This window comes from Chlorocebus sabaeus, chromosome 20 (genome assembly GCF_047675955.1).
Source record: "Chlorocebus sabaeus isolate Y175 chromosome 20, mChlSab1.0.hap1, whole genome shotgun sequence".
In the NCBI taxonomy this organism is placed as follows: Eukaryota; Metazoa; Chordata; class Mammalia; order Primates; family Cercopithecidae; genus Chlorocebus; species Chlorocebus sabaeus.
This window is the reverse complement of record NC_132923.1, coordinates 50047709-50061566: the sequence shown is the minus strand read 5'-3', so window position 1 is coordinate 50061566 and position 13858 is coordinate 50047709. Positions and strand designations below refer to the sequence as shown.

Genomic DNA, 13858 nt, shown 5'->3' with positions numbered 1-13858 from the left:
TCAAAAAAAAAAAGTTTCAGTCTAACATTTACTTACTAGCTAGAGTTGCACAGCTACCACAAATTTATGAATCATATCTAAGGCAAAGTCCAAGCAGGTACATTTTTTAACCTCTCCTCCTTCCAACAATTTTCATCTACACACCTCCAGTTGGGATCACTGATAATAGAGCTCTATGAAGCTTACTGAAGCTGATAATAGTTTCCAAACAGATTTCATACTTCCAGGTTTTCAGACCTTTGCTTGTGGGTTCTCTAATTAATTAATCAAACATTTCACTTATACATCAAGTATATTTTACTCTGTATATATATCACTAGAGATAAAACAGTCAACAGCAAAGACAGGGTACTTCCCTTTGGGGGTGGGTAGGAGAATGCCAAAGAACAAGAAATTATTAAAGAAAACTATGCAAAGTATCTCAGAAAATAAATATTGATCACCATTGGCGCACATAGAAAGACTCTTAATCCAAACCTGGGGTATAGCAAAGCTTTGTTGGAGGAAGTGATTTCTCTGCTAAGAACAGAAAGAGAGTAAGTAGAAGATAGCCATATTTTTTTGTTGTAGGGTAGGAGAAAGGGAGCAGAGGATGAGAAGCTGGGAAGCGGCTTCTAGGTAATGAAAACACCATGTTGAAAGATCTGGTGAGGGAGAATACAGTATGTGAAATAAGCTAAACAAGTGATGCCAATTCTCCACTTGTACCTTTCTGCTCTCCTAATAGACGTAAATGTTGGGGAATAAGCCTGGACAGACAAACAAGTGCCTCCTTAAGGAACTTTGAGGAAGACAGACTTCACCTTAAAAGCAATAAGCAGCTACTGAAGAGTTTTAATCATGACAGATTTAAGTTTTAGGCAGATTACTTGACACACTGTAGAGATTGGAAACGAAATGATGAGATGGGAGACCAGTTAAGGAAGCTGTTGTAATTCTAGGCAAAGATAGTGGCCTGAACGTAAGTATTAACTGTGGAAACAGAATTATTAAGTGGACTGGCTTAGAGATTTTTAAGGCTTCAACGACTAATTGAATTCAGAGAGTGAAAGGATAGAGGATTTAAAATGACTTTTTTTTTTGAGATGGAGTCCCGCTCTGTTACCCAGACTGGAGTACAATAGTGCGATCTCGGCTCACTATAACCTCCGCCTCCTGGGTTCAAGTGATTCTCCTGCCTCAGCCTCCTGAGTAGGCATGTGCCACCACGCCCAGCTATTTTTATATTTTTACTAGAGACGGGGTTTCACCGTGTTTGAACTCCTGACCTCAGGTGATTTGCCCACCTCAGCCTCCCAAAGTGCTAGGAATACAGGTATGAGCCACTGCACCTGGCCAAAAATGACTAATTTTTGGCTTGGGCAATTGGGAAGCCGACAAAGGCAAAGCCAATCATTTAGATTCTGAATACAGCCAGGGATAATTCAAAGGGTGAACCAAGAGGCTGTTATTTTTGAGGAGAGAGATATTTATGGCCTGAATGATTAACAACTGGAAGGATTTGAGATATTTAGGAATTAAAATCAGTAAGTTTCAGTAATTCCCTGGATATGAGATATGTAAGGAAAGCAGTCAAATATGACACCCAAATTTCTGGCTTGGATTCTGTGAACAGTCACTGTGGTACACTGTTTAATTAACTCTTATCATTATTACACATGGAATTAGTTAATTCCATAAATTCCTCCTCTCCTGGTATGCACACTTTGCAAAGTGACTCTGTCATTCCTTCCATGTAGAGATGGAATCTATTTCCCCATCCCTGAAATGTGAACTAGTCTTGTGACTTGCTTTGACAAATATGTGATGGAATATATGTGATTTCCAAGGCAAGGCCTTAGGAGGCATTGTAGCTTTTATCCTTTTGGAGTGCTGCCCTGAGAGTGCCATGAAAAGAAGTTGGTCTAGCCGACTGGAGGATGAGAGGTCACATGGAAGAGAACCAAGTCCTGGAGCTGACAGCACCAACTATGAACAGTGGTAACCCTGGGACCTTTCAGTTTAGTTGACCTACTAGGTCAATAAAAAGCATCAATGAGGCCAGGGGAAAACCAACATAGGTGGAGTAGTTCCACTCCACTGACCCAGAATTATAAGAAATCATGGCTGTTTTAAGCTACCAGGTTTCAGTGTGGTTACACAGCTATAAGACAACTGACAAAGGCAGAGGGAGATCAAAAAAAGACAACCTGAAATGTTATTCTCAAATGACCTAAAGATACGCAAAAACTCTTAAACAGTAGAAAGTTTAGGGAGAGGTAGATGATCCAATAATTCCTAGCACCAAATGCCTGAATAACAAGAGCAATGGAATGTTAATTAGAGAAGTTAAGAATCTACCTTTTGGATAAAGTAGCCAAAGCAAACAGGCAGGATGCTTTCAAGCTCTTTGAGAAAGGAAAGCAGAGGTGTTCACGGAGGACTCCGGGGTAGTCCCTCACATCCTCAACCTTGGATAAGTAAATTAAACCAGCTCTCCTTATTAGAGACTGCCTGAAGAATTAAGCTAGGATAAAAAACATAAAAGCTTTCAGCACTATGCCTAAAATTTTATTATTCACACAGCAAAACATGGATATGAGAAAAAATAAGTTAAAAGTACACGTTTCCCATTCAAAGGTATTCTGCCTTTCTCTATTCTGCCAATAGAGAAAAATGAAATAAAAAACAATGCTTTAAAGACAACGAACATCATTTAAAAAATTAACTTCAAAAATAAATTATACTTTGGTATAGATAGCTCCTTTTACTCCAACAACATTGTTTAAAAGCACAAATCGCACTCAGGCGCAGCCAGCCACATGTGAATAGCAGAGGAGAACGGAGGTTAAGAGGCTAACAGAAGTGGTGAAAATGAGAGAGCGCGCGCGAAAGAACGGTAAACAGAAACTGTTCTCCTGGACCAAAGACTTGAAGACTTGCCTCTAAGATTTGGAAGTCTCGTCATGAGCTCTTTTCTTGCATTTCTGCCCGTTTAAAAACAACCTTCACTTCTTGCCAAGCTTTATTATTTCCCCCTCCCACCTGGTGTGATTTACAGATTGTTTTTAGCTAGAGCCGTATAAGAGAAGCTAAGTACCCAAGACAATCTGAAGTCAGGAGAAAACTGCTGCCAGAAACCCAAGGCGGGGAAGGACAAGGATCAACCGAGAAATTAAGCCACGTTGCAATCCGGCCGCAGCAGTCATTAAGGAGTCCTCCCCGCCCTTTTCAACCAGGACTGAATGTTGCGTCTTCCTCAGCTGCAATCTCTCCTACTCTCCCTGTGGCAGCTGCGAAGGTGATCTACACTCACCGCTTGAAGCACAGTCGCCAACAACAACCGTAGCCCAAACGTCGGCACCAGCCACCCACTCAGCCCAGCAGCCATCGCTACCATTTTCCGCAGGTTTCTGGCTGCCTAGAAGGACCCCTTAGCTAGGGCCGTCCACTCCAGAGCCTGATCAAAAATAGAACGCTAACGGCCGTTGCCGTTACATCTCTTATTTGGAAGTGACAGGTATTAAATAACGGCATATGAGAGCTTAAAAATCATCAAATACAAAGACAGTCACTGGGTGCTTTCGATTACCCAAATCAGGCACTTTCCTAAGCTCCCCACTTCTTTGCTTCTACGGTCTCCTTTCTTTCATTTACGACACTTCGTCAAGCAGCCAAGAAGCCACGCCTTAGCCAGTTTTAGCCCTGCCTTCTTCTCCAAGTTTACCCAATTGAACGTCGTCTTGATTGAGCTCTGTGGCAGAGGAAACCAACCGTAAACCGAACCAGGAGCGAAGCGCAGGGGCTCTTCGGTCCAATAAGCGGACCCGAACGGGAGGAGGGGCGGGGCTTCTGGTTGCCGAGCAGCGTACGCGGATGCGTGCGCGTGGTGGCGGAGGGGGATGGGCGGGGGCGGGGCTGAGGGCGGCGCAGCCGCAGCGCTAGTGGAGGGGCGCGCGGCCGTGAGCAAAGGAGGGAGGGAAGGAAGGAAGAGAGGAAGGCGGGCAGGCAGGCGGGCGCGGGGGTCGGGGACTGAGGCAGTAGAAGGAGGCGAGAGCCCGGCAGCCGCTTCGCGCTGTTTGCTGCGCGGGCTTTTGGAGGGGGCGGCCGTTGAGTCGGCTGAGGAGAAGCGGACACCGGCGGCGTTGGTGCTAGCGCCTGGGGGAGGGGGACTAGAGAGGCGAGAAGGGGGGTCGCTGCGGTGGTTCTCTCGCTGTCGCGCTCTCTTTGCCTCGCTCCCGTCTCGGCGGGCTCCTCCCGGCGTCTCTCTCGCCTCCGGGGCCCCGCTCCCCGCCCCCCGCGGTATGTCTTGATCCCGAGCAGCGGGTTTCATGGGGCTCCTCAGGATTATGATGCCGCCCAAGTTGCAGCTGCTGGCGGTGGTGGCCTTCGCGGTGGCGATGCTCTTCTTGGAAAACCAGATCCAGAAACTGGAGGAGTCCCGCTCGAAGCTAGGTGAGGAACTGAACTGCCCCGGGCTGAGTGCTGTGGAAGGGGCCGAGGAGGCACTGCCGCCGGAGCAAGTGGGCGTTTGTCTAACCTGGGGTCTGGCTCGGGGGCTGAAAGAGGTTTCAAAGAGAACCGGGAACTAGGGGCAGCGAGAGCACGAGCTCCAAGAATGGGTTGAATTAAGCTTGAGTGGCGTGCTGGGCTCGCGAGGTCACGGGGCAGAGGTTGCAAGGTTGGGCTTCCCGAGCCAAAGGAATGCCCCGAAGTAGGCATTCCACGGAGAGAGAGTGAGAGAGAAGACCGAACTCAATGGGGAGCGGGTGTTGCTGGTGGAGACAGAAGCGCTCAGCATCGCGTGTTCTCTTGGAAGTCGTACAGAAAGCCCTGGCAATGTCAGACGAGGGGTATTCTAATTTGAGCTATGGGCATCTGGATACGAATTCTTTTGGGGGTTCATGAAGGGATAGGTGTGCAGAAATGGAAGGAGATGCTGGGATGATGGAGAGTAAAATAAATACACTGTAGCGAGTTGCACTCTTGTGCTAGGGGCAGCAAGGGACCTTATAATTGCCAGTTGAGGGGGGCTGGCCGGGTAGTGCAGGAACGCGAGTGAAAAGCTTCATCGGAGTACGGAAATGAGGGTCCGGAGATTTAAAGTCTTTAGTGGCGCTAAACTGATGAATTGGGGCTTGAGAATAGGGATGCCTATGTATGTTGCTTCGCGGCAGTGTTGATGTGAATTTCGAAGAGGAGGGAACGCTGAAGGGGAATTATGTAGTGAAGTTTGTTAAAGGAAAAGTAGGATTATGCGGAAAGTTAACCATATGGTTAAATACCTTAGAGGGTTAACAGGTGCTTTCATGGGTGAAGGGTTCTGAAGTACAAAAAGTTGGTGCGAAGTTGTGAAAGGCCAGAAAAAAAGCACAGAGAATAGGTACTTTCGGATTAATAGGGAACTTTGGCATTTGGAAGAGCTCAGCGTGGAGAGCGAGAGTTAAAAGAATTGACAGTGATAAATTTTGATTTAAAAATGTACATGGCACTTAAGAATCAACTCAAGAGGATGTAATTTGAATATGGAAAAGTAATGTGAAGTGTTTTTTGCATACTTTCACCTCAAAATCATTTTGAATACCTTTGAGAAGCCAGCAAAACAAAAGAAGACAAAACAAAAAAACCCCAGCAGTATAATTTAGACTAAGAAATAGATGTTACTGTGAGTGGATGATTAATTTTTAGGAAAAATGTACCAGAAAATAATTGTGATATACGTACAGCAGCTATTTTGGTACAAGGCTTTGCAAAAGCCTTGACATTTTAAAGAGCCTTGAAAGAAAAACCATCAAGTAAATCTGAATGAAGTGCAACTAAAGTTGGAGAAAAGCTAAAGATACTCCCAGTCCTCAACTCTAGAGTAAAATTCGAAGAGATACTCAGTTTATTTACCAGTTCTTTTATTAATATGTATCTTGTATGATGGAAAAAAATGTCCACTTTAAATATTGAAGGTTATCCAGTACGGTTTTTCTTTTCTTTTGTATCCATTTAGCGACATTCAGGGTCATATTCTGGCGTCATTAATGATCCAGCTCTACAGAAAAAAGAAAAGACTCCTCTTTGGAATTCTCTGGAGTTGATTTCTTAGACACATTACAGTGGGTTAGAATGACTTCAGTTTTTGGTTTTCCTCCTTGCCTAACATTTTTTTCCCCATATACTTGAAAATTGCTTCCATAGACACAATCTGAATAATTTTTAAAAGAAAGTTCTCTGAAGATGTATAATGCCACAGTTAAAATATAAAGTGCTTTCTTGTGATACAAGAAAGAAAATTTCATAAAAAATAGTAAATATGCATCAAAATCCTCCTGGGACTACAGGTAAGTGTACCTGGGAATACAGGTGGGTGTTACCATGCCTAGCAGAGGAAACCATATTTTGACAACCAGATTCTGTACTAGGCACTTTTCATCTTAGATACTCGTGTTTAAAGTAAGAACACCATTTAAAGCCATTTTTGGCCAGACGCAGTGGCTCACGCCTGTAATTCCAGCACTTTGGGAGGCCGAGGCCGGCGGATCATTGGATCATTTGAGGTCAGGAGTTCAAGACCAGCCTCGCCAACATGGTGAAACCCTATCTCTACTAAAAATACAAAAAATAGTCGGGCGTGGTGGCAGGCGCCTGTAATCCCAGCTACTCAGGAGGCTAAGGTATGAGAACCGCTTGGACCTGGGAGGCAGAGATTGCAGTGAGCCTAGATCGCACCACTGCGCTCCAGCCTGGGCAAAGAGCGAACCTCAGTCTCAAACCAAAAAACAACAGAAAGCCATTTTTGCAGATGCAGAAACAGGCTTAGAGGTTATATAACTTGCCCAAGACCACATCACATTTAAGTGGCAGAGCCAGGATTGCAACCCAGTTATGTCTGATTCCAAATCAATTGCTCCTTTAATTATGTCCGGTTGCTTAAGACTTTATATTGACGTTACGCCGAGATTTAGCTATTTGAATAGAGTTTTAAAATTGTAATATCAGTGTTTAATTGCATTTATTGCTAAGAATGAATATCATTCAGAGAAAATTGAATTTCTGACACAAAGGAATTGGTTTAGTGTAATGTCTGCCCCTTGTTTATATTCATGTAATGAACATAATTATGTTACCCAGTGAAACAACTGAAATAGATAGCTTATTTTTACTATAGGAAAAAAAAATCTAGCTGTTTTCCATACGTGCAAAATCACAATGTTAAAAAAGCATTTTTATTTTGGCATTAAAAAAAAACCTATTAAACATTTTGTCCTTAAAAGTAGTTATTATCATTTTCATTGTAGAAGATTCCAAAGCATAGTATTGTCTGATAGTGGCTTTAATATTCCTTGATTTGAGAGTATAGTATTTTCATGGTGAGACCTCTAATAGAGCAGTAGATGTATTCAAAACTGAGGTATACTCATTGAGAACTTGGGAAATTAATTAGGAATTCCTGAAAAAAAATTCAGTAATATAGTTTTTTTATTTTTATTTTTTAAAAAACAAATATGGCATTGTGGTGCACATATTACAATGAAGCTTGCTTTTTTTGCCTTGAATGTCATAGACATCTTTCCAGGTCAGTACATATAGATGTGACTTACCCATTCTATTAGTAATAGCTGTATAATATTCCAAAGTATGCAGGTATCATAAATTATTAAGCCATTATTCTAGTAACGGACATTCAGTTTGTCCCCCATCTGTCGTGTGTGTGTGTGTGTGTGTGTATGTGTGTGTGTATATATACACACACATATATATATACACATATATAATTTTTTGACTTTTTTTCCTTAGTATTATAAACAGTTACAGGAAACATCCTTATATATCTGTTTAACTCATGTTGATGTCATTTTGTGCTAGGATGAATTCTGTATGTGAGATTGTTGGGACAAAGGATATACATATTTCATAATTTAATAGATTTAAAAATCTACTTTTCAACATTTTTTTTTTTGTTTTTCAGAAGATATAGTAATCTACACTGCCAGCACTTGTTCATTGCACTAGAAGATAATCAGCTTTTAATTTTTCCAGTGTGAGGCTGTGAAATGATATACTGAATTAATTTACCTTCTGATTTCTAGTTAGGTTGAACATCTTTACATACGTTTATTGCCCATTTATTTGTTAATTTTCATTTGTCTATTTTTCTATTGGGTGGTTTACTTATTTTTTTAAATGTTAGAATTAGTAATCCTTTATCTGTCATATGTTCTGCTTTTTTTTTTCTTTTTTGAGATGAGCCTTGCTCTGTCACCCAGTCTGGAGTGCAGTGGTGCGATTTCAGCTCACTCCTGTCTCAGCCTCCCAGGTAGCTGGGATTACAGTTACGTGCCACCACGCCCAGCTAATTTTTGTATTTTTAGTAGAGACAGGGTTTCACCATGTTGACCAGGCTGGTCTTGAACTCCTGACCTCAAGTGATCTGCCCCCCTCTGCCTTCCAAAGTGCTGGGATTACAGGTGTGAGCCACTGCACTTGGCCTCTTTCATTTGTTTTTGTCCAAGTTTGCCATTTGTTTTTTGACTTTATGGTGTGTTTTGCTCATATAGAAGTTTTAAAATATACACAGTTAAATCTATCAATTTAGGTAAGTCGTTTTCATATGTTGCTTAGGAAGACTTACTCTGAGCCAAGATTGTGTACATTTTCTGTATTTTATTATAGTATTTTATAGTTTATTACATTTGGCTCTTTAAACCATTTATATGTTTACAGAGATTTATCACGATTTTCTCAGTAAATAATTCATTTTTTCTAACTGTATGTTAACATTCCTTCTTTTAATCACATACTAAGTTTTCAGTTTTGGATGCTGTTTTCCATTAATCACAGATTCTTTAAATCTCAGGGACCCATAAACAGGCTTCAAGGTGAATTCCCTGAAATTATATACATAACTTTCATCAGATTTGCAAAGGAGTATGTGATTCCTTTAATGGCAAGGATCACAGATATAGTAGATGTTTCATATTTAGTGGACTTTTTTTGTTTTAATAACATAACATGCAGATTGTGAGTTAAATTTAGGAGATAAGCGCATTACTTGTGAAAAAGAAGTTTTTCAACTTCTAATGAAGTTAATATTTCATTGTATTAAAATGTAGACTTAATTTTCTAGTGAGAAATGGAAAAGGACAGGGAATCCAAATGAAAACTATTTAACTGTGACTCATTACCATAAAATGTCAGAATTTGTGGCTGGTGAAAAGTAGTTCTTCCCGAATTTCAAGAGTGCACTTGTTGCTAATATTGACTGGTTGAACAGTGCAGCGAAACGTTTTCTCACATAAATGATAGAACTATGTGCTTGGTAACTTTATTTTCTATAGGGTTTTAGCATTGTAAGTAATTTGTTGACTATGTTCTTATATCCCTGTATGAATTTATGAGCACATTAGGAATAATCTTTTACATGGGGAAAATAATTGAGAATGGATTATGTACTCATCCATAGGTGATAATTATGTTAGTCATTATGTTCTTAAAACTCTACTAGACTAAACAACTAATTCCAGGGCCAAGGTTGAGATTGCTTTTTGGAATTTGGTAGTTTTTACAAGTTCCTGAAACCATGCAGCGATACCTGTAACATGTTCCAGAGAATGGTAGATTTCCTTACTTCTGAAATCATTTGGAAAACCTCACAGTAGCTACTGTTTTGAGGACTTTGGGTTAATAGGAATACAGTTATTCTAGAATTGGTAATTGGTGCCTCACTTATTAGTCTTGAGTAAGATATCTAGTGCCATGGAGTGGTCACCTGAAACAGTTGATCTCAATTAAGATAATTCCGGGATGTCTGTCCACCACTCTGGTAAGCCTTCTAATAGCTTTATGACACTTAGTGAAATTGAAATAATAATGAATGTTCAAACACTGCTCTCCAGAAAGACCACTTTTGAAGGATGTACTTATAGATGAACTTCATAATCATGGTTCACTATAGCCTAGTTATTTTTAAGAATTACCCACCTACCAGTACCTGTACTTTTGTATTCTGCCTTTCTGCCTGTTAACAATAGATTAACTGTCAGTGCTCCTGTTGGGTCATTTGTACACCTGATTCTATTGCCTCACTTACCTAAAGACATGATTCCAGAAGCTTTCCCTCATTCTCCTGTAACAGTGTATTCTTGAAAATTGCTAATAGAGTGGATTTTAAGTGTTTTCACTATACCAAAAAAAAGTATGTGAGGTAATGCATGTTGGGTGAATTAGCTTGATTTAGCCATCCATGATATATACATGTTTTAAAACATGTTGTACAGATAAATATATATAGTTTTGTCAATTAAAAATTAAGAAAAAAATAAACTATCTTGGTAAATGTTCCAGGTGAATGTGAAAAATATGTATTCTGTTGTTATTGACTGAAGTGTGCTGTAAATGTCAATTGGTTGGTAGTATTGTTGCGTTGTTTTGTATTCTTGATTTTTTCCTGCCTCTTCATCAGTTATGAAGAGGGGTTTTGAAATCTTTGATATAATTGTGGATTTGTCTGTTTTTCTTGTAATTCTGTCACTTTTTGCTTCATGTATTTTGAAGTGCTGTGATTAAGTATATGAACATTTAGGCTGTCACGTCTTCTTGATCGACCAACCCTTTTTTTGATAGAAGATACTGTCTTTATCCTTGGTAATATTCTTTGCTCTGAAACCTACTGCTGTGGTGTTAATGTCTCCCCCAAAATTTACGTGTTGGAAACTTAATCCCCGATGCAACAGTATTGGGGCGGGGAGTGGAGGGTGTTTAGGTGATGAGGGCTCTCTCCTCATAACTGTATTAATACTGTTATAAAAAAACTCGTAGGAGTGGATTTTCTTTTTTCTACGTAAGAAGACAGCATTTGTCCCCCTTTTGCCATTTCTACCCCCAACCATGTGAGGATGCTGCAAGAAGTCCCTCTCCAGATGCTGGTGCCTTGATTTTGGACTTCTCAGTTTCCAGAACTGTGAAGAAATACATTTCTGTTTTCTATAAATTACCCAGTCTCAGGTATTTTGTTTTAGTACCACACAATGGACTATGACACTTACTTTGTCTAGTGCTAATACAGACACTTCAGTTTTTTTTTGAGTAGTGTCAGGTGGTATATCTTTTCCCATCCTGTTAGTATTAACCTACTTGTGTATTTATATTTAAAGTGGATTTTTGGTAGACAGCATCTAATCTTGCATCCAATTTCACAATCTCTTTTGTAAATGAAATATTTAGAACACTTAATGTGATTATTGATGTGGTTGGGTTTAAATTTGAGTTGCTATTTGCTTTCTGTTTGTCTTAACTGTTTTGTGATTCCTTTTTTTCTGTTTTTAGGATTAAAGGGGTATTTTTAAATTCCATTTTTTAATTTGATGACTTACTAGCAGTGCTCTTTGCTGTTTGTTTGGTTTTTTTTTTAGTGGTTAAGGGTTTATGGTATTCATGATAGAATTTCATGTGTAGTATAAGAACCTTAATATATTACCAGTTTTTTCTGGGTTCTTGCTATCGTCGTTACACATTTTACTTCTATATATAAGTCCTACAATACATTATTATTTTGCTTTAACTTAGTTATCTTTTAAAAAGATATAAAATGCTTAAAATTTTTTTAAAAATTTACTCACATATTTACCATTCCTAGTGTTCTTCATTGTGTGTGTGTGTGTGTGTGTGTGTATGCAGATTTCATGTGGTACCATTTATTTTCACCCTGAAGAATTTCCTTTAACATTACTTACACTTAAAAATGTACTGGTGATGAATTCTTTTCACTTTGTGTGTCTGAAAAAGTTTTTATTTGCTATAGTGTTTGAAGGATATTTTTGTTGGGTATAGAATTCTAAGCTGATATTTTTGTTGTTTCAGTACTTTAAAGATGTTGCTTCATTGTCTTCTGGCTTGCATTGTTTCTGATGAGAAGGTTGCCATCATTCTTTGTTCTACTATATGTAGCATGTCTTTTATTTTTCCGCTTTGCCTACTTTTAAGATTTTCACTAGGTTTTTAATTATTTGATATAATGGCCCTTGTATTATGTTTCTTGTTCCTGGGGTTTGTTGAGCTTCTTGGATCTGTGAGTTTATAGTTTTTATTTAAACATTTTTAAATATTTTAAACATTTAAAACATTTATTTAAACATTTTTGGCCATTATTTCTTCACATATTAATTTTTCTGTGCTGCCTCTCCCCTCTTTCAGGACTTCGAAATACTTATATTAGGCCACATGAAATTGTTCCACAGTTCAGTGATGTTCTATTCATCTTTCTCAGTCTTTTTTGTGTGTGTTGTTTTAGATAGTTTTTACTGCTAGGTCTTTAATTCACCAATCCTTCTGCAGTATGTAATCCACTTTTAATATTACCCAGTTTATTTTTTATCTCAGGCATGGCCCCCCACCCTTCCCTCCACTCCTCTAAAAGTTCAATATAGGTCTTTAAAAAATCATCTTTCATTTCTTTCCTTAACATCCTGTATTAGCTCGTTTTCACACCCAAGACTGAATAACTTACAAAAGAAAGAGACTTAATTGGACTTACAGTTCACATGGCTGGGGAAGCCTCACAGTCATGGTGGAAGGCAAGGAGGAGCAAGTCACATCTTTGTGGCAGGCAAAAAATGAGAAAGCTCGTGCAGGGGAACGGCTTTTTTTTTTTTTGAGATGGAGTCTCGCTCTGTCGCCCAGGCTGGAGTGCAGTGGCACGACTCACTTCAAGCTCCGCCTCCTGGGTTCACACCATTTTCCTGCTTCAGCCTCTCGAGTAGCTGCGACTGCAGTCGCCCACCACCATGCCCGGCTACTTTTTTGTATTTTTAGTAGAGATAGGGTTTCACCATGTTAGCCAGGCTGGTCTCGACCTCCTGACCTTGTGATCCACCCACATTGGCCTCCCACAGTGCTGGGATTACAGGTGTGAGCCGCCCCGCCCAGCAAGAACGCCTCTTTTTAAAACTGTCAGATATTGTGAGACTTACTTGCTATCATGGGAACAGCATGGGAAAGACTTGCCCCCATGATTCAATTACCTCCCACCAGGTCCCTCCCACAGCACAGGGGAATTCAAGATGGGATTTGTGTGGGAACACAGCCAAACCATATCATTCCACCCCTGGCCCCTCCCAAATCTCATGTTCTCACATTTCAACACCAATCATGCCTTCCCAACAGTCCCCCGAAGTCTTAACTCATTTCAACATTAACTCCAAAGCCCACAGTCCAAAGTCTCATCTGAGACAAGGCAAGTCCCTTCTGCCTATGCACCTGTAAAATCAAAAGCAAATTAGTTATTTCCTAGATACATTGGGTAAATACACCCATTCCAAGTGGGAGAAATTGGCCAAAACAATGGGGTTACAGGCCCCATGCAAGTCCGAAATCCAGCGGGGCAGTCAAATCTTAAAGCTTCAAAATGATATCCTTTGACTCCATGTCTCACATCCAGGTCATGCTGATACAAGAGTTGGGCTCCCACGGCCTTGGGCAGCTCCACCCCTGTGGCTTTGCATGATATAGCCCCCCACTCTTGGCTACTTCCACAGCGTGGCATTGAGTGTCTGTGGCTTTTCCAGGTGCACTGTGCACGCTGTCAGTAGATCTACCATTCTGAGGTCTAGAGGATAGTGGCCCTCTTCTCACAGCCCAACTAGGTCGTGCCCCAGTAGCGACTCTGTATGGGGACTGCAACCCCACATTTCCCTTCCACACTGCCCTAGCAGAGGTTCTCCATGAGGGCCTTGCCCCACAACAAACTTCTTCCTGGGTATCCAGGTGTTTCCATACATCTGAACTCTAGGCAGAGGTTCTCAAACCTCAGTTCTTGACTTCTGTGCACTCGTAGGCTGAACACCATGTGGAAGCTGCTGAGGCTTGGGGATTGCGCCTTCTGAAGTCATGGCCC

General features: G+C 40.5%; 2 protein-coding genes across 5 annotated transcripts in view; one reads left to right on the top strand and one right to left on the bottom strand.

Moving 5' to 3' along the window:
- Positions 1–3429, bottom strand: part of SELENOF (selenoprotein F) — a 49288-nt gene extending 45859 nt beyond the window's left edge. Inside the window, exon 1 of the mRNA XM_038002524.2 lies at positions 3296–3429. Within this exon, the coding sequence (XP_037858452.1) occupies positions 3296–3379 (84 nt within the window). The 5' untranslated portion in view covers positions 3380–3429. The remainder of the gene's footprint in view (positions 1–3295) is intronic.
- A 479-nt stretch (positions 3430–3908) lies between these two features.
- HS2ST1 (heparan sulfate 2-O-sulfotransferase 1) overlaps positions 3909–13858 on the top strand; it is a 200421-nt gene continuing 190471 nt past the window's right edge. For 2 of the 4 annotated variants that reach the window (XM_007978062.3, XM_007978061.3), the window contains exon 1: positions 3909–4434. In XM_007978062.3, the coding sequence (XP_007976253.1) occupies positions 4311–4434 (124 nt within the window). In that variant the 5' untranslated portion in view covers positions 3909–4310. The remainder of the gene's footprint in view (positions 4435–13858) is intronic. The other 2 variants (XM_038002518.2, XM_007978064.3) reach the window with 2 other exon arrangements.